At 42.5% G+C, this 23,047-nt stretch overlaps 1 protein-coding gene across 2 annotated transcripts in view; it reads left to right on the top strand.

Moving 5' to 3' along the window:
- The window catches only part of STMN2 (stathmin 2), a 41,244-nt gene extending 30,165 nt beyond the window's left edge, over positions 1 to 11,079 (top strand). For both annotated transcript variants that reach the window (XM_040994137.1, XM_040994132.1), the window contains exons 4-5: positions 6,012 to 6,203; positions 9,739 to 11,079. In XM_040994137.1, the coding sequence (XP_040850071.1) occupies positions 6,012 to 6,203; positions 9,739 to 9,798 (252 nt within the window). In that variant the 3' untranslated portion in view covers positions 9,799 to 11,079. The remainder of the gene's footprint in view (positions 1 to 6,011; positions 6,204 to 9,738) is intronic.
- The last annotated feature ends 11,968 nt before the right edge of the window (positions 11,080 to 23,047 follow it).

Genomic DNA, 23,047 nt, shown 5'->3' with positions numbered 1-23,047 from the left:
CAGATCCCTTACGTGTTGACCCTCACAGTGAAGAGCATGTTCATATTCATTTTCTTGGGAGCCAACTACTGAAAATTCATTATAGGCTTTAGCTTTCTAAAGATTTTTGGATTTTTAATCATTTCAAATTTTTTACCTCGCTGTGATTCTTCATCATAAATTGAATAATGCACCCTTTTGTTATCCATAATTGCACTCCATTGTTTGGGAGTGTTCTAGGTTTGTCGTACTTTTTCTCTGTTAACTGTTATGTTGGTAAGTAGAGGTCCGGCAGCTAATGTACAGTGTAAAGGCACATTCACACTGGGAGACTGGCGTCTAAGAAACGGTAGTAAGAGGTTTCTAAAAGCGTACAGGAAAAAAGTATTGAGATAAGCTTATTTTACTGCAAGAAAAAAATGAATTTTATTTATTTATTTTAAAAGTAGAGTGATAGAAACAGAGAGAGAAAGAAAGGGAAAGAGAAAAAAAGCACTTCCATCAGCTGCTTCACTCCTCAAATGGCCCCTCGTGCCCAGGAGTTCCATCAGGTCTCCCACGTGGTGACAGCAGTCCAAGCAATCATGTCATCTTCCTCCACTTTCTTAAAACACACTGGCAAGGAGCTGGCTGGGAATTAAAATGGCTGGGACTCTAACCAGTGCCCCAAGCGGCAGCTTGACCTGTTGTGCCACAAAGTCAGACTAACAAAAAAGAAAAATTTAACTTCTGTATGTAGTTTTCCATAAAAATTTCCATAAACTTGTTTTTTTCCAGATAAGAGATTCAGTTTATTCAGTATTGCATTGTTGAGTTAGGATCAGAAGTTGGGAAGACAATTTTAGATTTGAATCTAGGTTTAATCCTAGCTGGGCTCTTCAAAGTGAATTCACCTCTTCTGGCCTCAGTTTCATCAATTTTCCAACTTTTAAAAGACTCCTTTTATGTTACTCAAATGAGGAGAAGAAAAAAAAAACAAGTAATAGGAATGTATTTACTTCAGAAATAAATGGAGAACTAGTGCTATCTAAAATGTAATCTTAAGCCTCTGAAGTGAGTTTTATATACCAGTTAACTCAAATTTACCCTCCATTTCATTTGCGCAATGATTAAACTCTTAAGAGTCAGTAACATAGGAAATGGCAATTAGCCTCCTTTAAAAATGTAAAAATGCCCCTAAACGTACAATAACTTCCGTATGTTTCATTATTTTCCCTTCTGTGTGCCTCTCATGTAAGTATTTACATGATACTGAATTCAGTTGGAGAGGTCCATGGCTAGAAGGGCTGTTCCCCAATAACAACCCTCGGGTTCCACACTAGCAAGCTGGAGAATGTTCCCCCGTCTCCCAGGACATCATGTGCAAGGTCTCAGTTCTATATTTTGCCTTGACATTTGCATCCTAGCAGTTGATCATCATCTTGCCCTCATTTTCCATTTCTGTATTTCAGTGACCTTCTTCGTCAGGTACACACTCTTCAGAAATGTATCTATCCAAGGCCCGACACTCTGTCCTTGTACAATTTACTTTGAACAGCTTTCTACAGGAGCCCCACCGCCCCCCCAGCTCTGTTCCAGCTTCCCTATCAGTCCACACAAAGTTCCTTTTGATTCACCAAGGCATAGATAAAAACACCTCTGAAAAAATGTAGTGAAAACTTCACTACATGTTTGCACTTTCGTAAATCATATGTTTTCATTCCACGCCATCACATTTGTTTCACGTCATATATTAGTGTAGTTCTCTGCAGTATCTACTTATTAGGCCACATATACAAACACCAAATAATCAAGTTTTCTTCCTCGATGGTATCACTGGGAGATTAAATTATATTCAGATGAGAACCAAGTTCTTCAATGGAAGGAAAATAGATGAGTTACGAGTAGCATTGCTGGATACTAGCCTATACAAGAAATAGTCACTCTGTTTTCCTGAATCGGCTGAGTTACAGGGACCCTAGAACTCACAAAGTGGACGCTTATGAGTAGGAACCAAACTCTGGACACAGAGATATATTTACTCTGAGAAATACTTGCCTCCATAATTGATTCCACATTCTATACTTTTGTCATCGATTTGACTTTGATTTGCAACAAAGGCTCTGGGCCCTTGGTCCAGCAGTGAGGATGCTACGTGGCACACCCACATTCCATACCACAGTGCCTGGGTTTGCATCTCAGCTTGATGCCTAGCTCCGGTTTTCTGCTCCTGCCCACACTGGGCAGCAGTCATGATGGCTCAAGTACTTTGATCTTTGCCCCACAAGTGGGTGACAGGGATTGGGCTCCTAGTCCAGGCTTTGACCTGACCCAGCCTGACAGTTCCAGGCATTCAGGGAATGAGCAAACAGATGGAAGATCACTCCACCCCCCCCCCCCAATTATATTGCCTTAAAAAGCAAAAGAAAAGAAAAAAACATAGGCAATTATTAGGACCTAAAAGTATTATCAGCTGAGAAGATGATGGATGTTATATTTCCTTTCAATGTGTACGGGCTGCTGCATTAAAATAAAATGAACAGTCCTGAAGCCTTTGTTAGTAACAGGCACATGTGGCAAAGCTCTGCAGTGCCTTCTGTTGCTGTGTCACCTCATTAATTATGTTAGAGAAATGCACATGAGACTGGAATTATAACACCGCAGATTAAGTCATCATCTGCAACCCTGCATCCCATGTCAGAGTGCCAGCAATCTCAGATACACTGTGATCCAGCTTCCTGTTAATGCATCCTGGAGGGCCAGAGAACAGTGGGGGATGACCCAAGTGCTTGGGCTTCTACCATGCATGTGGTGGGCCCAGATGGGATTTTTGACTCAAAGCTCAGGCCCGACCCAGCCCTAGATGTTGCAGTCATTTTGAGAGTAAACATGAAAACCAAAGCTACTCTCTTGTTCTCTGTCTCTCTTATCCTCTTTCCCTCTCTCCCCACTTCCTTCTGTTGCTCTGCCTTCCAAATAAGATAAATCTTATCCCAAAAAAGGCAAAAGGGAGGAAGAAATGCATTTGCCACCTGTGCTGTAGAATCTCATTTGGCACCAAAGATTGTCATTACAAACCTAAGCCAAATGGTGCGCTCCAGTAAATGCAATAGGCATTACTTGCCATAGGAATTCTTCATGCATTATCATGGGAACTGTGAGAATGTTTGCTCATGCAGACCCCATGTGTCCCATCCAGACAAGAAATTTGAGAAGATCTGCCTTCCTGAGCTAGCCTTTTACTGCCAAACCTTCTCCCTCTCAATCCTGTTGCCCTGCTCTCTTAGTAAATCAGAATGCAGAATGAAAAATGCAGAGATGCCAACATGAAGTTAAACATGACAAAACACTGACAAAGTGAATCTGAGCAGCTGAAAATCAAAATCCCTGTAATTGTGGTCTCTTGGTGGCCATCCACAGTCATGTCTCAGTGAGCTGATTCAATGTGAAAGAGCACTGTGCTGCCCCTAAATCCATATCCCTAGCACCAAACCCCCACCCTACAACACATATAATCCTGAACCAGAGCAGGACGCAAGCAGGTGGTTTCTGAACATGGTACAATTCCTCAGGAGAGGCCACTTGGAAAAGGTAGCCATGAAAAACATTCATGATCTCCCCCACCGGGGTGGGGGCAGCAAGGGGAGCTCTAATGCATGGAGGCCAGGGAGAAGGGAGCTATTGGTGTAGCAAACAGAAGATCATCAGTCTGCAGCTGAAGCCAGTGAGCATGTGAAGCTTGGAGGATCAATGTGTCACTATGTTAGGGCATGAAAATGTTTCAAAATAACACATTCAGGAATTTTGGGAAGTTTTGTTCTGCTCTCTTTTGATTGGCTTGGTTTTTTTTTTATTTCCTGGGACTGCCTCCATGGCTTTCTGATCCTTACCAGAGAAGCCTGGACCTCCAGGAAGCTGGAAGTTCTGAAGTCAAGGATCAGAGTTGTCCCTCTCCTTTCCCAAGGTGCTCACTTCACAGAGAGGTTTCCTGTCAACACAATATCACTCCACAGACACACATATGTGGGGGGAATGGAGGAGTCTGGGGAAGACTTAGATTCCTGTCAGCCATGACGGTTGCTGAATCCACCACCAGCTCTAATCAAAAGAATGTGAACTGATGTTGTGCATGCATGAGAGGGCTCAGTAAGTCCACTGCCAGCCTTTGCTAATCACATGACTTGGGTTTTACTTTCAATTTTAATGATGAATGCTTGTTTAGCACCATCTTACATGTTAATAGGCACTGGATTAAACACCATACAGGTGTTATGTCATATGATTCTTAACAAATACCCTATACATACCATTTTATCCATATACAAAAAAAAAAAACTTCATGAAGACTTTTCTGAGAGGGAAGCCTTAAGTACCTTTCTCTCTCTCTCTCTCTCTCTCTCTCTCTCTCTCTCACACACACACACACACACACACACACACTTCAACAGTTTGACCAAAAGTAGATAAGCAAAATCTGTTAGAATGCTTTACCAACAGTGCCACCTAGAGGCAGTGGGATGAATCAACTCCAAGATAGTTGTTTGTATTTCCCCAGAAGGGCTGCACCAGGTTTCAAAGTTGATTTGTGTCACACTTTTATCATTACTTTTTGTGTTAGTTTCCCTGGAAACTAAAAGCAAAGGTGTGCCGAGTCCCTAAAACTGCCAGTGAAATCCTTGCAGGGTTAAGGCAAGAAGCAAGATGAACCACAGACCTATTCATGATAAACCTTGGGGTTGCACACGTCAGGGGAGACTCACAAGGCTGTCTGACCTTACCATTCTTATAAAATCTTCTGTAAGGAAAATATACTTCAGGATCTTCCAGTAAAGCCTCATAATCTCCACCGTTCACTCAAATGTTCCCCTATCTGTGCTTTCAGTGGCAATCAGTGCATCACAGGCCAATGAACAGGAATACTATTTTCATCAACCATTAAGTATCCACACTATAGTTTTCCCTGTGAGGGCACAGTTACCTCTGTGCATTGGACAGTTCTAAGACATGACAGGGAGCCATGAGGATAGAGTAAGTTAGTCTTGAATCTGGACAGATAAGTGCCAGGCAATATTTCCCTTAGTTACGCAGTGTGGAGAAGAAAATGATGGAGAAAGGCATGACTTGAAACATCCAGGGTATCTGATAGACCTGAGAGTTGAATCAGCAGAGCATGTAGACTGTGAACTACCACAGTAGAATCACTAGAGCTGTTTATTACAAATGTAGCTCCCTGAACCCCCCACAAAAGCATCTTAGGCTCTTCAGAGGTAGGTATCAGACATCTGCGTTCTTATCAGCTTACCAATAATGACTAATACATACCGTTCATGCTTACGCCCCCTGGTGGAAAAGCATAGTGCACAAAGGATAAGCGAGCCAGCCACTGTAGCTGCATCTGTCATTTCTGCTCCCATCAGTGGGTGTCAGTGGTATTTGAGTGACTCCTTAGGGGTCCTCCTCTTGTTTAAGATGGATGTCTGTGGTTTCAACGCTTTGCTGTTCTGAAGTTTCCAAGTAGAATTTAACTCATAGAAACCAAAGGGAGGGATGTGGAATCAGAAGAGAAAGTAAACTTGACAGTGTGATTGAACAAAGTGGAAGAGCCCATTGTAGGGCTCGGTCTCCACAGCTGGAAACAGCTCCAGAAACAGCAGAGTAGGAAAACATCAGGCCGTGCCCCACAATCACTCCTTTTCTGTGGGCCTCAATGGAATATCACCATTCAATAATTAATTATAGCATCTCCTGTTGCATAAATGCTTGTTTGCAGGTTTTTTAAAATTCCTCCATGAGATTTAAATGTTGCTTTTTCTAAGACTGTCTTTCCAAAACATTCCCAGCTAAAAATTCCACTGACCACATTTCTCTGGATTTTGTAGAGAAGTCTAAACCCTGGTGATGAATACAAGCTGACAGCAACACTCAAGGTTGGAAATGCAATTCATCTGAACAGAACAGTCTCTCCCTCCCATTGAGGCAATGGATCATGTGCTGCCAAGTTTGCATGGGTTTCATTCAGGTCATTATAAGATGCATATATTTTTCTTCCCCAGTCTCAGGAGGCTCAAGTGCTGAAACAACTGGCAGAGAAGAGGGAACATGAGCGAGAAGTCCTTCAGAAGGCTTTGGAGGAGAACAACAACTTCAGCAAGATGGCGGAGGAAAAGCTGATCCTGAAAATGGAGCAAATTAAGGAAAACCGTGAGGCTAATCTAGCTGCTATTATTGAACGTCTGCAGGAAAAGGTACTCACAACAGAATTCTAAGGAGATGGATTTGTTCACTTGTAGCTCAGCTAGGTTGGCTCACATATGACCAAGGACCAGAGACTTAGTCAAAATGTGCTGCAGGGGTGAGGCCAGTTAACCCCATGGGCAGGGTCTTGCAGTGTAGCATTGGCTTCAGTGGAGGATTACAACATGGTGGAGGCATCCAACATTCAGGTTAGATTTTTGTCAAGTTTTCCAGAGGTGAATGCTGTTAGGGACCAATGCTATTTAAATCTATGAGATTTCTGCACAAACCTTAAGAACCTATCTATTGCAAAACCACTACATTGAAAGTATCAGATATTTTAAATAGTATATTATGTGCAATAATACATAAATCATAATTGATTTGATTAGTACTCATATATAGTGTTTGATGTAAATGTTACATGAGAAAATCTGCCAGGAAAGACCAGGATAGTCATGAACATGAGTAAGTTCATTCTCTCCATGTAAGAAAACCAAATGGGACTGATAGGATCTAGTCACATTGCTTGGAACCATAGACAAGGGGAGATCCTGGGAGATGTTCATTGTATTAACGTCTGGTATCCTAGTGTCTCCCCCTCACCAAGCTGAACATGCACTCATTCCCATCAATCGAGATGAAAAGCAATGCAGTTCCCTGAAAAGCACTTTTCTCATCCTTTTTCGTAGACTCCAAGATAGAATATTACACTTTTCATTTGAACTTCCTATTTCCATAGTATCTACTATATAGAAAAGAGACAAATGCAGAGAAGGGATGTCTGTCTCACAAAGATCTGCATTAATCGATCTCAACTGGATATTATTCAAGTTGAATGACACAAATAATGATGACCAGGTCTTAAAATTGTAGTCTGTGCATCATGACTGACACATTGGTGAAGTTAAGAATGTTCTCGCTCTTGGAGTAGTGAGAGAAGGTAGAGGGAGGGAAACAGAAGGGAAGAGGTACAGGTGCGATGGGAGAATGATTGAAGATGCATTTTCCTCCTCCTCTTCTTCCTCTAACATACTGAAGGCATCCAGCAAAATATTCACCACCTGACCCTATTAGGAGCCCATAGTATTATCAGATCTACATTGATTTTTATAAAATCAGTTAAAACATATAGAATAATTTTAGCAACAGTGCATACATTCACTACACATAAAAATTTACTGGTGGAAATGAAGCTTTAAATTGCATGGTTTGCAACCATCTCACAGACGGGAAAGACAGATTGCGCTGCCCATCACCTGACTTCTGCATGTACCTTTTATTTCCCTGCATATTTGATAAATAATCACATCAACAATTTCATGAGTATATATCTGTAACTTAAATGTAAAGTGTTGAAGTAATAGACATGCTAAAACACCGGACTAGAAGCAATATTTTTCTAGTAACTCACAAGGTTTAAATGTTCTATTTTCATAATGTCTCTAATCATAGCTCATATTTATTCTTTCCCACGCATAATCCATTTCTTTAAAGCCTATTTTGCACTTAGTAAGAAATGCTCGCCTAAGTCGCCTAGTGATACTCATTATAATGTTTCCTGTTACAAATCACAGTGTATGTAAATCTTTAAACTTGAAGCTTTGGTTTTTTTCTAGCACGGTGATGGTTTGGGCTTTCCTCGATTTTAATCAGAGCTCAGCTCTTACTAATTAGTTTCCTTCTGCCTGAAAAAAATAAAAAGCCTTTGCTGCATCTTTTTCCTAATAAAAGCGGACCAGAATGAGGAATCAGCTGTATCCATGCTCATTTCCCCTGGGACATTTCCCAAACAGGATCTGATTTCTCTATACATGCCTAGTTTCCTCTTCTCTTCATGGGTTCTGAACATACACAAAAAGCTCATTTACCCCAATTAAGTAAAATTGCTTTTCAACTTCTCCTGAATCAGCTTCCTGCTCACTCTGATTCTGTGTCTTTGAAGGAAATATAGGGTGGTCTATGCCTTATTCTTCCAGAACCTACACCTGGAAAGACATATTTTTCAAAAAACTGTAAAATCATTTGCTAATACTGACAGTAAAGCTATACAGCTGTGATTGAGGCAGTGGACTGTCCAGCCAGGTTCTCTGAGTTTGAACTCCAAGTTATCACCTGTTAACTGTGCAAACTTAGCCAAGTCACTTAGCCTGTCTGTGCCTTAGTTTCTCTGCAAAGACAGTCCCCACTGCTGAACTGTTGTAAATATTAGGGGAATTAATTCAAGTAAAATCTGTACTGATGCAGGCTACTGCATATTAATTACCGTAAGATGCACAATATGATTATATAAAAGACTTTGTAAACATAGAATCCTAGTGATTAATAGAGTTTAATAAGATCTGCTTTTTAGCTAACCAGATCATTGGCCCTCAACTAAAGGAAGCCACACAGCCTGAAGAAGTTTCCTGGGCTTTGAGGGAAAAGCAGTGTTAAGTAACATTTTCAATCAAAAAAGAAGTAATATTAATATCAATTCAAAAGCTTAGTTATGAATTTTCTTAACATCTGTGATACATAAAACTCACAGTCTTCTGGGTCAGAAGTATGCACTCAGAACTGCTAGATCCACGTTTCCTTGCTCACCTCCCTCCTCAGGAATCTCACTTCCCACCCCAAGGCTAGGGCCTCCATTTCCCCATCTCAATACATATCCACCCATTGCTCTGTACAAAGCAACACTGAGCCTGCAAGCACAGCAAAAGTGAGAAAACACAATCCATGCCCCCCGTGACCTCGAAGGGATATATAGCAAATGAAACTAAAACAGAAATGTTCATATACACTTTTTATTAAAATGACTGCCACATCCAAAAAAAAGATGTATGCAGAAATTTAAATGAAAGTGAGATGACCTCCCTCTGCCATCCCATGAACATCTTCATGGAGAGATGGATCACTGCCATAGAGTTTAAAGAGTAAGCTTTGGATCTTTACCAGTGAGTACGGAAGGCTAGGAAGCTCAAGCACTGGAATTGATATAAAAGGATCATTCCACTTATTGATACATCATATATGTGTAAGCAGACAGCAGAGACTAAGACTAGGAAAGTCATTTAGATTCAGGTCGTAAAAGGGCCTGATGAATGGTCTGAGAGTTTGAGAATTTTCTTCCTAGATTCAACTATTCCAAAATGTCTATCAGCAACCATAGCATCCTTAAAATGTTACACAAAGGTCAAGACTCCACTGAAAATGACAGGGAACTCAACGTGTAATCCTTTGTTGCTAGTCTCCAGATCAATGCAGCAGTCATAATACACAAAACTCTCTTCAAGTGACCTACTGGTTATAGTTTTGTCCCCAACATAATTAAACACAGGGTTTGTTTGTTTGTTTGTTTTTTTTAAGATTCTTTAAGTCTTGTAAGATCTTCTCTAACATGACATTTTTGGGGACTCATGTTTTCCTTTCCTGTAACTTGAGAAAGATTGCTCCTAATATAGCCTCCTTACAGGGGTGCAGAGGCCCCCACAGGCCATCTGATAGCTCCATGGACCAGACAGCAGGACTCTTGACCGTGTTTCTCCCCTTGGTGTCTTTCAGGAGAGGCATGCCGCGGAGGTGCGCAGGAACAAGGAGCTCCAGGTCGAACTGTCTGGCTGAAGCGACAGAGGGTATGGCACGCCCCACCAATAGTCAATCCCCCTGCCTATATTATAATGGATCATGCGATATCAGTATGGGAAATGTATGACATGGTTTAAAAGAACTCATTATGAAAAACTAAAAACAGAATCAAAAATAAAAAAAAAATCAATGCGGTCTCTTTGCAGAATGTTTTGCTTGATGTTTAAAAAATACCTTGGATCTTATTTTGTAAATACTTACATTTTTGTTAAAAAATACAAGTATTGCATTATGCAAGTTATTTCATAATCTTACATGTCCTGTAACAGGCTTTTGATGTCGTGTCTTTCCACTCAAATGAATTTGCTAGGTCTGTTCCTTTTGAAGCTCCTCATGTCTAACTCCATCCCCTGCCCTTTTCATTCCAACAGAACAATGAGGTCAGTAGACAGTTTATGGTGCTAGAAACCCACCATTGCCTAATGACCTGGATGGCTTTGTAATCTCTGAGCTTGTCTAAGACCATACCTAGATCACAGGTATTATGATTCCACATGAAATTCCACATTTGTTCGCTCATAATCTACTTACTGCCTAGAAACTACAAAACCAAGCTAAGAAAGCCACCAGTCATAGCATTTCCTTCTGCTTTTCCTGGATTATGTGCCACAGATGTGTTTTGGCTTTAGAGAGGGATGGATGAGTTGACAGATCTGAGATCAGTCTGTGTGGAAGCAAAAGCTGAACCTTTGAAAGCGCTGAACACAAATCAACTGGTTCAAGCAGCCATGAGATCGCTCTTCATAAAGTGGGCTTAATTCTCTAGTTTAAGTTCTTTTTTATGGAATGAATTAAGTAATTAATGTGTCAGGTGGCTTATTTGTGGATGCCATGATTGATGATGTTCATTTTAAGCTCTTTCCTATAGTACAAGTACATGATGCTACTGAATATTTTTCCACTTGGAAACTGTGAGCTGGTTATTGCATTGAAACACACACATTCACAAAATCTGAAACACTGCGGACTTTCACTCAAGCTGGTCTTTCTTCCCCAGTGTGAGGCAATCCTGCCTATTGAAAAAACAAATTTACTCCATCTGTGAAGTTAACGCAGTTAAGGGGGGCTAGGCAGGGCATTTGTGCCAACTAAGAATCACCAGATACCCACCTTAAGTACCTATCGCAGTTTTGAAGTCGTTTCTCCCCCAACTCCCAACTCCTGAAGGTTGCTGCCTGCATATTTACTCTTCATTAGTGCTATTTTCCTGTATGTCATTGTGAGCAAGCTGTGATTAATAAAGAATTGGAGTTCTGTGAACTAATCAAGCTTTGGTCTGTTCTCTCGCCCCTTCATCTGCGTGACTTTGGAGTTGAAGTTTTAAGAGGGTAGCCATTGGATTAGACAATCTCCCCAGCAAAGAGACAATGGCTAGAACTGGAGGGAAGCCAGTGCCTTTCCTGATTCACTTCCCTTCTGGAGCAGCAGGCCACATCCCGTTCGCTCTCCCTCTAAGAGGCCAACACAGAGGGAAAGAGCTTCAACCTGTTCCCCTTAACAACACACAAGACAGCAGCAGATGCCAAAATTTAGACTGATTATTCAGAGGAAGAGAACTCCTTTCAAAGCAAAACTAGGTTCCCTGGCACCATCACAAGCTTTCCCGTGTGGGCTACAGGACACCTCCGCCTGTGTCCTGTGCCTAGGCCGTCTGTTAATATCTGCTTTTCCTGCCACACTGCCAAATTTTGCTCTGCCAGTAAGCATACTGCACACACGGACACAGCAGGGTCTTGTCAGTGACCCAGATGGATCTAAGAAGAACCAAGGAACTGCATTCAGTTTTAGCAGAAAATCATAATTGAACCCACACTGATTCATGAATAAGTACATTGGGCAGAAGGCCACAGGAACACTAGCAAGCCAATGTTACAGTTGAGTCACCTGTTCTCTTTCCTATTGTGGTACAAATGGTTAATTGCGTGATCAGCACTTCTAATCAGCAGAAAATAAGTTGTATTTGCATGCTGACTTTATAGGACTTAGCACAGTACCTGAAAGATTCTCTACTGAGTCAGACGCTGTGACAAGCCCTGGGAACATGAACATAAATGACCACAAGAAGCTCACAGTAAGTTATTATTTGGTCTCCGAACAGCAAACAAGATGTATTGGTCAGTTCATGTATATTTAAGGGAAACCAATCATTTCTGTACTTGTGAAATACTAAAAATAGCTGGCAGATCTTTCCCTCCCACACTACTCTTTGGATCTTTAAATAGGGACTACTGATCATCCCACTGTCTAATCTCAAAGGTGAAGATGCAAAGGCACAGGGAGGGAAACGTCTCACCTCGGTCCCAATGCCCACTTGCTGTGCTGTCTCTCGTTTTCTGCAGGGCAGCAGCGGACTCTCCCAGGCCTCACCTCGCTGGCGAAGCCTGGGCTGTGCCTCTGATGCACGTCGAGTCCAGTGATCCGCGAGGGTTCGCGTGCCTCAGAGCCATATAGAGTGTGTTAAAACCAGACTGCTGAGCCCTGCTACACAGTGTGTGATTCCTAAGGTCTGTGTGGGTGCCTGAAATTGTGTATTTCTGACACATTCCCAGGCGATACTAACACTGTTTTCCTTGAAGCCCTTTCTTGAGAAACCACCCTGATCACAATAACATCGATGCTCAGTGGCTATCATGTGAAGTCTGTTTCAGTAGGGCATATTCCACTAGGGGATAGAACATGAAGAGACTCAACAAAGGCTGCTCTAGGCATCTGGAGAATGAACCAACAGGTGGAATCTCTGTCTCTCTCGCTCTTCCCTTCCTCCTTCCCCCCGACCCCCGCCATTTTGCCTTTCAAATAAATAGGTGTCTGTTTTTAAAATGAGGATATCAGCAGCCAAGATATGGAAACAACCTAAACTGCCCATCAGCAAATGAATGAGGAATGAAAACGTGGTGTACATATACAATGGTATATTTAAAAAAAAAAAACGAATGAAAACTGCCATTTGTACCAACAGAGGTGGGACCTGTAGGACTTTGTGTTAAGTGAGTTGAGCCACACACTTAAAGGCAAATGCTGCATTCACACACGAAATCTAAAAAAGGTTTTGGTCTCATGGATGTTAGTAGTAGAAGAGTGGTTCCTAGGGACAAGGAAAGAGTAAAAGGAACAGGAGCTAAGGAGAAACTGAGCAGCAAGGCAGTGTTACAGTGGGATAGGGAGAGTGAGTTCTGGTGTACCACAGCAGAGCAGCCAACATAGTTACAAGAATGCACTGTATGTTCAGATAGCTGGGAAGGCTTTCAGGGTGTTCACCAGGAAAAAAAAAAAGGTGATAAATGTACTAGTTATACCATGTGACTCAATCCAATACTTCACGCTGTACCTCACAGACATACAATTTTGTGTCAATCAAAAATAGTCTTTAAAAATGGAGTGGTGTGCAAAGGAATTTCACATAAAAAATGAGCAATTACAGCTTGCAGGGTAACAAAATGATGGACAGAATACAGAGGCTATTGAATGGCACAAGGAACTGATGACTTGGCATCTGTCACACGATGTACCATTTCAACCAACTTTCAAACACCTAAGAAATGATATCTCAACCTTTATTAAATTAACTAAGAACCCTTGGCAGGGTTGAGGCTAAGGTTTTTAATTATCCGTGGTTTGTTGTCCTGGTTCTACTTTTACAAAGTCTTGCTTTCCTCGGCACTATATTTAAATTGGGTAAATGTTAATGTTCTGTGGAAATTTGCAAAGTTAACATTGGCCTGACAATTCACCCTCTTCTCCTATTTCTTCTATATATAGAAGGCTAAATGCAGACAAAGACTGCCCTTTGCTCTCCTTAGCTCCTTGCCTTTTTGGCTCATCATCAGTCTTCAGGGGACAAAGCAAAGCTGTACAATAGGCATGTCAGAGGTGCTGGAGCTCTGGCTGCAGCAGGACCGCCTCAATCAGCACGACTGATAGGCATCCTGTGTCACCTGCTCACCTCCTACAAGGGAGAGAAGGAAAAGGAGACAACACAGCATCCGTGGCTTTACCAACCAGTCACTTCTTTCCCAGTCCTGAACAAGACTATCATTCTTGGATTCTAACCAGGCCATTTGCTGAAAGTTACTAAAGCAAACACAGAGTGCACAGTAAAGCTAAGGTCCCAAGTTCCCATGCATTACCTAATACTTTTCTTGGATTCTACCGCTATTAGCCTCTGCCGTCTCCAATGGATCATCTGGCAGCGTATTAATTTGACCTACTGCCTTGTCTTTTTCCGTAGCCACTGCCTAACTTGGGTCTTAATTTGACCTTACTTCCTAACATAACTCTTGTCCCAATCGGCAGTCTCCTGTATGCATTGATCACGTCTGTCCACTACTCCATCATGTCCTTCCCTTTTAATCTGCACTCTCCTGAACAATCATGCACACTGTCTCTCCCTTTCCTGAAGAATGCTGCTTTACTTGCCCATCAAATAATTTGCTGACAATCCAGTACATGATATCTCCAGCCTCTGTGCTCACGCTGCATTCTCTATACAGAATTATCTTCACATTTTAAGTCAGGAGAGATTGTACCTGGCTGTGATTAAAAACCCCCAATTTCAGTGAGTTTAAACTTCAAAGCTTTGCTTCCTGTTCCTGTTACATGCCCAGTGTGAACCACTGTGGACTCTATGCCAGTTCTCATGCTGGAGCTAGAGATCCATGGAGTTGTCTTGGTCTGGAACACTGTTGATCACTGTGCAAGAGAAAAGGTAGCAGCAGAGTGATGCATACACTGGTCTTCCTAATGCCTCTACATGGAAGTAGTGCACATCACATTTTGATGGTCAAATCAAGTGACAGAATCACTGAACTCCCTGTGAGCAGGACAGTGAAATCCCATCCTGAACACAGAAGGTAGAAAGCCAGAGATGCTCGCTGAGTTGCATCTCGCTGGTCACCACATATCCAGCTGACTCTCCTTCCAATAGGTAAAGCACATGCATGGGACTATGGTTCAAATGTGGCCCCAAAACTTCACATGTTGGAAACATAATCCTCAGGTTGATATGTTAGTCCTGTTTGGAGGCAAAGTCTTTGGAAGATGATTAGAATCCGTTGGGGTTATGAGGATGAGGCCCTCGTGATGCCTTTAACAGCTTTCTAAGAAATACAGAGACCAGAGTGAGCTCTTGGCCAGTCTTGCCATATGGTGATAGGACAGGATGAAACCTGAGAAGATGCTGGCACCATCACCTTGGACTTCTCAGCCTCTAGAACCATGAGCAGGTGAACTTCTGTTCTTCATGTGACTCAGTCTGTGGTGTTCAGTGACAGCAACAGAAAACAGACTAAAGCACGCTGTTCTTAAGACACAAAATCTGCCTCTAATTTAGTAATAACATTGAGCACCATATCCAGGGTCCCAGGTAATGCACAGTATCTCCCTTTCTCAGGTCTAAAAGTGGATCCTCTTAAACGGAAGTTACAAGCCCCTCACAGTAGCCTAGCAGCTAAAGTCTTTGCTTTGCAAGAACCCAGGATCCCATGTGGCCCCCAGTTCTAATCCAGGTGGACCCACTTCCCATCCAGCTCCCTGCTTGTGACTTGGGAAAGCAGTTGAGGATGGCCCAGGGTCTTGGGACCCTGCACCCATGTGGGAGACCTGGAAGAAGCTCCTGGCTTCTGGCTTCAGATCTGCTCAGTTCTAACCATTGCGGCCACTTTGGGGAGTGAATCAACGAATGGAAGATCTTCCTCTCTTCTCTCCTCCTCTTTGTATATGTGACTTTCCAATTAAAAAATAAATAAATCCTTAAAAAAATAAGTTACATGCTCCTAAAGAAGTTTCCCAGTCCCTTGTTCCACTTGGCCCTTGCCCCTGTCCCCAGTGCAAGACTTCTTGTTTGTTTTTTTTTTTAAGATTTATTTTTATTATTTTTTCATTGGAAAGGCGGATATACAGAGAGGAGAGACAGAGAGGAAGATCTTCCGCCCGATGATTCACTCCCCAAGTGAGCGCAACAGGCCGATACTATGCCGATCCGAAGCCAGGAGCCTCTTCCGGGGTGCAGGGTCCCAAAGCTTTGGGCCGTCCTTGACTGCTTTCCTAGGCCACAGGCAGGGAGCTGGAAGGGAAGCGGGGCTGCCGGGATTAGAACTGGCGCCCATATGGGATCCCGGGCATGCAAGGCGAGGACCTTTAACCACTTGCGCCACCGCGCTGGGCCCTTCTTGTTTGTTTATTCTGGTTGGCCACATCTACAGGGAACTGGGGATGCCCTGCTTAGAATATGAACAGCTGTATCAATCTGCTTGATACCCACTGAGTCTGGGACCCAAGAATCCCCAAGTGTTTACTGCTCACCACAGTGGTCAGGATCCTGGAAGGAAACACACAGCATAACACAGAGATGTCAAGGAAGCTAATGCAATGGCAATTTTGCAGCAAGGGTGTGTGCAAATGAAAACAACAGAGGATAGTAAAGCACTTGGGAAACACAAAGAGAAACCATTTCCAACCCTTCCCTGGAGACAGTAGCAGCAGTGCAAGACCACCTGGGACCCGGAGCTATCAAATTCTGAATTCAGCCTTGACCATGGGCAGCAGGCAACAAAGGATCTATGGAACAAATATCTGCATATCTTTATTCCCATGGTCTTCAGTCTCTAGCCAGGGACTCACATTGGCCAAAGCCAATGAGAAATCACAGGACACGGTAGCTCAGCTAATTCTGCTTACCTCAAGTCAACCTCAGAGAGGCTGAGCAGGATGAAGCAAGATGAGCAGAGAAACCTGGAGGGCAAACAGAGAATGTGTTTCCTGTGGTACAAGTCCACTTCCCAAACAGCGCTAATGACAACTAGGAGACTTTCCACTTGGTGGCCATCAAGTTAATGTTAACAACATCATTCGTGTTGTTGACTAAATGTGTCTGTCTGCTTTCCTCTTGGAGTAACACTTTCCCCACTCTTGGAATTAAGTATGCTTGTGTGATTTGCTTTGACCCAGAAATGTGACCAGAAATAACATGCACTTCTTCCTTAGGGAGACTTTAAGAGTAAATCCGTGATTTACCATACCCTTCTGCCCTCTGCTGTTGTGGCCTGGAATAAAACAGAGAGGGCATAGTTACATTTGCAAGAGACACATAGCATGACTGAGAAATGCCCTCTTGTTGGTTTTACTTTTGAATTTTGTGGTTGTCTGTTGTTGGACAATAAATAATTGTGAACAGGAAATGTTTGGCCTTGCAGTTGACACCACTTGGGATGCCTGCATCCCGTACCCAAGTCTTCAGTTCAAGTCCTTACCCTGATCTCCATTTTACTTTCCTCCTTATGTGCACTCTAAAAAAGCATGGTGGGTCCCTGCCACCTGGAATTGAGTTCTTGGCTCCCATCTTCACCTTGATCTATCTAGCCCCACTTTCACAGGCCTTTGGGGCATGAATGGTCATCTGAAGATACTGTCGTTACTTCTTTCTATGTGAATGAAGTGTGTGTGTGTGTATGTCTCCACTCTGTTTCTGCCTCTCAAATAAATAATAATTTTGTGTTATCCTATTCAGATATACATATTTACTTGAAAGGCAGGGTCAGAGACAGGGAGAGAAAAAGAGAGGACTCTTCCATCTACTAGTTCATTCCCCAAATGGTCATAATGGCCAGGGTTGAGTCAGGCTGAAGGTACGAACCAGGGGCTTCATCCAAGTCTCCCCATTTGGGTGACAAGGACCAACCACTTGGGCCATCCTCCACCACTTTCCCAGGTATATTATCAGGAAGCTGAATTGGAAGTGGAGCAACTGGGACTCAGATCAACACTCCTATGTGGTATTGCCCACATAGGCATCAGCTTAACCTGCTGCACTGTAATTCTAGTACCAATGAATAATTTTTAAAATAAATAAATGCTAATGAATAAAAATTCTTCACCATCCAACAGGCTTCTCAGTCAACCACATCATCTCTGACATACTGAAACTCAAAAGAATTTTGAAGATTTCCACAGTTTCAGAGGAAGAACTTTCAGATCATCTATTCACTTCAATTTCAAATGCCAAGGAACCCAATTAAAGCCATGATGTTGGGAGTAAGGTGCATTAAACAGTTCCCATATTACAAGGCAGGTTGAATTTCTTCATTGTCTTATTTTTATGATAACTACAGTCTCCTAGTGTTTTAAAGGGGAAGAGAATTAATGTTTTTTTTAATTATTTTATATGAATTCTGATAACCAAGAAGCTTTCCATGCAAGCAAAGACTTGGGTTTACTAAAATGGAATAATATGTAACGTTCATTTCACTCAGTTGGTATTCAAAAAATCTTTTCAATCTTACTTATAGTAAGTGTAACCTCATTTCATAAATATCCATTAAATAAAACATCTACTCAGTCTGCAATCTAAATGATAGATGCTAAGCTGGGCCACTTGTATTCAACACACAATAATTTAAATTATCCCTTCTCCCTCTGTTTTGAGTTGTATCCAGCTCCTCCCTCCCCCTCATCTGGCAGGGTTCACCATGTACCAATGGACCAGAATTCATGTCTATTTCAAAGGCCTAATCAAATCCAACAAAATCTCTCTACGAACTTTCAGGTTAACATTAATGACTCAGGTTGGCAAATAAAACACAGCATTTTTGTTTATTTTTTCCCAATCCTTGAGCTTTATTTTTTTTTCTGTACATTCAAGCAGAAGATGCCTGTGGTACCTTTCCCACCACCTGCCATCTTCTCTCTCCTCTCCAAGGAAACTGCTCTCACCAGCACCAGGGACTTCACAGTTTTTAAGCTCAACACAACTCACAGTCTGGCCAAGTCATATGCAGGAGCAGCCCCACATGGCACATTCCCTACAGGACTCACCTTGACCTTCCCTGCCCCATAGAGCAGAGGAGCCACTTTTCCTAAATGTCCTCAAAGCATCCTGCACAAACTACTGTGTGGGTCAAGCACATAGACTTAGGATTGAAGTTCTACCTCTGCAATGTCCTTGCTCCCCAACTCAGAGCATTTGCTAAGCATTTTTAAATCTCCTCAGTTTTTCTTTTCTCTGCTCCTCCTGAAACGCCCACTCCAAAGGCCACGTTCCCAGACTATGAAAGCACTTCTCATAGTCCTGTTCTCTCAGTTCACGGTCATTCATAGCTACTCTCCTCCGCTCTAATCCTTTTGTCCTACTGGATGGTCATTAGAATACGCACATGGAGAAGGCCTCCAGATTCTGCACTGGCCCACCGTCATCCCCTCGGCCTTGTCATTATTGATCATCACAATCCCACTTTGCTCCAGTCTGCGCATGCCACCTTTGTTGCCAGCCACTTCCCTTCAGCTGCACTGGGATTCCCAGCTCATTGACAGGCTCATTCAGCATTTTTTACACTCTACCATCAGCATGTCCTTACACAGCTTCATTCCAATCATTTGATTACTGTGATGCCTTTCACATAGCCCTACAACTGTTTCTCTTATTGTGGTGTTCGCAAGTTGGTCCAACCACGACACCATGTCCTGACATACGCAAATGAGTATAGTTAGACAAAAATCATACAGCTATGCTAACCAATCTCTTTAGTCTCACAAACATGAGTTTTAAACAAGCCCTTCATTTTTTCCTGGCAATCACACAATGATTTTATTGTCTTATCCTTCCAATCACTTAAGCCTCCTCAAATTTCCAACTTTCTTAGCAATTGTTCTGTTTCCCACTGAGAAAACTAATCCATTAGAGAATAATTTCCTGAGGTTCCTACCAACACATCCGTCTCTATCAGATTTACACTCGGCCTTTTCTTCAGATGAGTTATCTGTAGCTAGCCCTTCCTTTTCTATGTTCAATTCCATCTGCTCTCACTAGCTCAGGTGCATTGCTCCAGAAACAGTCTTCTCTGTAACAGAAGCAGGGCGGTATTTTGCAAAATGTAATGCCCACCTTTAATCGTGTACATACTCTTACCAAAATTTGCCTGAAATTGAAATCTGATTGTGTTACTAATCCACTTAAAATGTTTCAGGAATTTCTCATGATCCTTAAGATAGTCTTGGGGCCAGTGCGGTGGCTTTCCAGGCTAATCCTCCACCTGCAAGTGCTGGCATCGCATATAGATACCAGTTTGTGCCCGGCTACTCTGCTTCTGACCAAGATCCCTGTTGATGGTCTTCGAAGGCAGTGGAGGAAGGCCTGGGACTTTGAGCTACATTAGGGATCCAAAGGAGGCTCCTGGATCCTGACTTTGCACAGGTTCGTCTCTAGCCATTGCAGCCATTTGAGGAAACCAGCAGATGGAGGATCTTTCTCTGTCTCCTTCTCTTTGTAAATCTGCCTTTCCAATAAAAGTGAAATAAATTTTTGAAAAAAAGAAAAACAAGGTAGTCTGTCTTCCCTAGAACAATTTATACACATGTTTTTAATATGTGTTAAAGCCTCCTAAACAATGTGGCAACTTTATTGCCTTTAGCTTTGGCAAATACTGTGACTGGTTATTTCCAAACTTTGATAGAGTACTGGTTTATGGCAAGAACCTAACAAACATTTGTGGAATTAGTAATAAAGACAGAGGAATGCAGAAATCATCTTAATGATCTGATTCATCTCCTGCCTTACAATTACAGTGCACAGACTTGACCAATAACAATGTTTTAAAAATCCAGATAGTAAACAAAACTCCATCCAAAGATAATGTTAAGAGATGAACAAACCGATTTCTACTCACTGGGATGGTCTGGATGAAGTACATCAGAGTGGACAGAATAACAACTTTTTAAATATTTATGTGGTAAACCAGAAATAACAATTGCAGATATACATGTTTTGATAATTATGTTTCATTAAAATTCTAAAAGCAAAGGGTAATTTCCCCTTATTTAAATCATACTATAAATAATCTAGAGGAGACAAATTTAAAATACAAAAAGAGAAATCACCTTTGGGATCAAGACGTGGACTGGGAATAATCATCTAAATTGCTTCTAATCAGAAAGTAGAGAATGGCAGCAAAAGTTATTTATGGATAAAATAATTCTGTTATGATAATGGAGAGCCATCATACTATTAAAAGTCCAGAATGTCGAACAGTCTTTTTAAAGCAAGATCAGAGGCACTTGGGATGAGGAAGAAACCCAGCTAGAGAAAGTCGTGCATTGCACATTCTGGTGGAATGGGGGCCGCCTCAAAGCCAGAGTCCAGGGGTTGCAGATGGCAGGGCACTGTGAAGTCAGAGGGATTCCAGGCACTACTACAACCAGAGCACCTGCACCTTCAAGTCCCTCCCCTGCTCCAGCCAGGGCACCTGCACCGTGGACTCCCTCTCCTGCTCCAGCCAGGGCACCTGCACCTTCGACTCCCTCCCCTGCTCCAGCCAGGGCACCTGCACCTTCGACTCCCTCCCCTGCTCCAGCCAGGGCACCTGCACCGTGGACTCCCTCCCCTGCTCCAGGCTCTGCAGAACCTTATGGCACAAATAGGCTTTATACTGAGACTACTATAGTAAGCTACAGCTTCTAGATGAACAACTCCAATTTCAGAGGGTTTTTTCCACACATGCTTCATAGTTGGAACCTTAACAGATACAAGTTAAACCTAAGGAAATCAATGAATTGTGTCTTTAAATGATACAATAAATACACTAAAGAATAAGCAGGACTGTGACACAATAAGAACACCAGTAGAACTTAGCCTAGCATGGGACAAAAAAAAAAAATTGAATAAAATTTTTGCAGAACCTACAAAGTTTCACCATGATAACTTCAGTCCACTTTTTCTCTGGTAGCTGATGCCAAGGCATTGATTTGCTCAACAAGCAATCATTAAAGCTCCAGCACAGGCATTTGCAGATTCGAGAAAGATGGCCCAACCATTCTCTACCCACTTCTTTCTTCCACAGTGTCTGCTCCCTTTACATGTCTTCCACTTATGGCTAATACCTCTGATTTTCCTTATTCCACTCATGTTCTTAATAACTCATGCCTGCATTTAAACATAGAAGCTGGTCCTCACCTTTGAGGTTATCTAGATGGTGACATGCTTAAAAAATATATCAAAACAGTGAAACAGATGCAAAAATATTAGCCACTGTGAAGCAGAGAGAGCATATTCCAGGAAATAGGAGAGGACAGAACAGCAGAAAAGGGGCACCTGGAGACTGACACACAGAAAAGCAGCAGACACAATGGTGTGGTGTTGCAGTGACCGATACCCCAACAGCATACAGCTAACAGTGATCTGAACTGCACTGGCAGCTGGAACAACACCAGCAATAAGGTGGGAAAGGGCATTCAACAAGAGTTTAGGAAGTGAACCCAGTCAAAGAACTGCGTGTCCTGCTGGTCTGTTTGATTTGACAGGAGCAGAGATAGAGCAGCAGATCCCATACTGGAGGCTAGGGAAGGAAGAAGGGAGGAGAACAGGGGAGATTTTACAGTGTGTCCCCTAGAGCTGAATCAGGTGACATTTCGTACAGGAAGGCAAAAGCCATGGACATTACTGCACATGCACTGAGCTGGGAGTGAACTCATTTCTGGCTCAGTGAACTGCAACAATGTGGCATCCTGTAGGTTCCACCCAAGACAGGTCTGAGTAGCCTTCAGACCTGACAGCCAGCAGATCAAGAACTCTAGCAGTGGCACATCAGGCACCACTTTGTACAGTGTGCAAAGAATTTAAAGACTGAAAGGACAACAGTGAGCTGTGCATACACTGAGCTGGGAGCAAATTCACTGAGATCAGTGCATTACACTGGTCCCACAGGAAAATAATACTGACTAAGGCATTGTACAGGTCAAAATAGGTCTGTGTGGCCCTCATACCTAACAGCCAACAGGTTCCGGCAAGATCAGCACCACCCATAACCTAGCTATATAGGACACCTGATGTCTCCCTAATCCTGGGAACTGTTCCAGTCAGAAGTGGGAGAAAGTTTGTACAGTCAACAATGCAGCCTCAGCATGGTATCACAGGAGGTGGAGACTGGTGAGCCAGGGGCTGAGGCTGTGGAGACCACGGTGGAAAATTAACATAAGAAGCCAGACCTGGGACTTGCTGGAGGGAGTGGCATAATTGGCTGCAAAGAGTTGTGTACCAACTTCAATAAGTAAAATCGAACTTTAGACCTGTGGGTGACAGAGCTTAGAAACCTGCCCCAAGGAGAAGAATCTGATCATCAGAAGTACAATGACCAAGAGCAAAAGAAGAGACAAAGGCACAATGAATATTACTGAAAACTCCCCTGCAAAGGAGCAAAACTCTTTGCCAACCTCAGAGTTAACTGAGGAAGACATAGAGAAA

Source organism: Ochotona curzoniae, unplaced genomic scaffold (genome assembly GCF_017591425.1).
Source record: "Ochotona curzoniae isolate NIBS_2020 unplaced genomic scaffold, NIBS_Ocur_1.0 contig_1071, whole genome shotgun sequence".
Classification (NCBI taxonomy): domain Eukaryota; kingdom Metazoa; phylum Chordata; class Mammalia; order Lagomorpha; family Ochotonidae; genus Ochotona; species Ochotona curzoniae.
The sequence above is the reverse complement of the archived record's forward strand: the minus strand, read 5'-3'. Positions and strand labels throughout refer to the sequence as shown.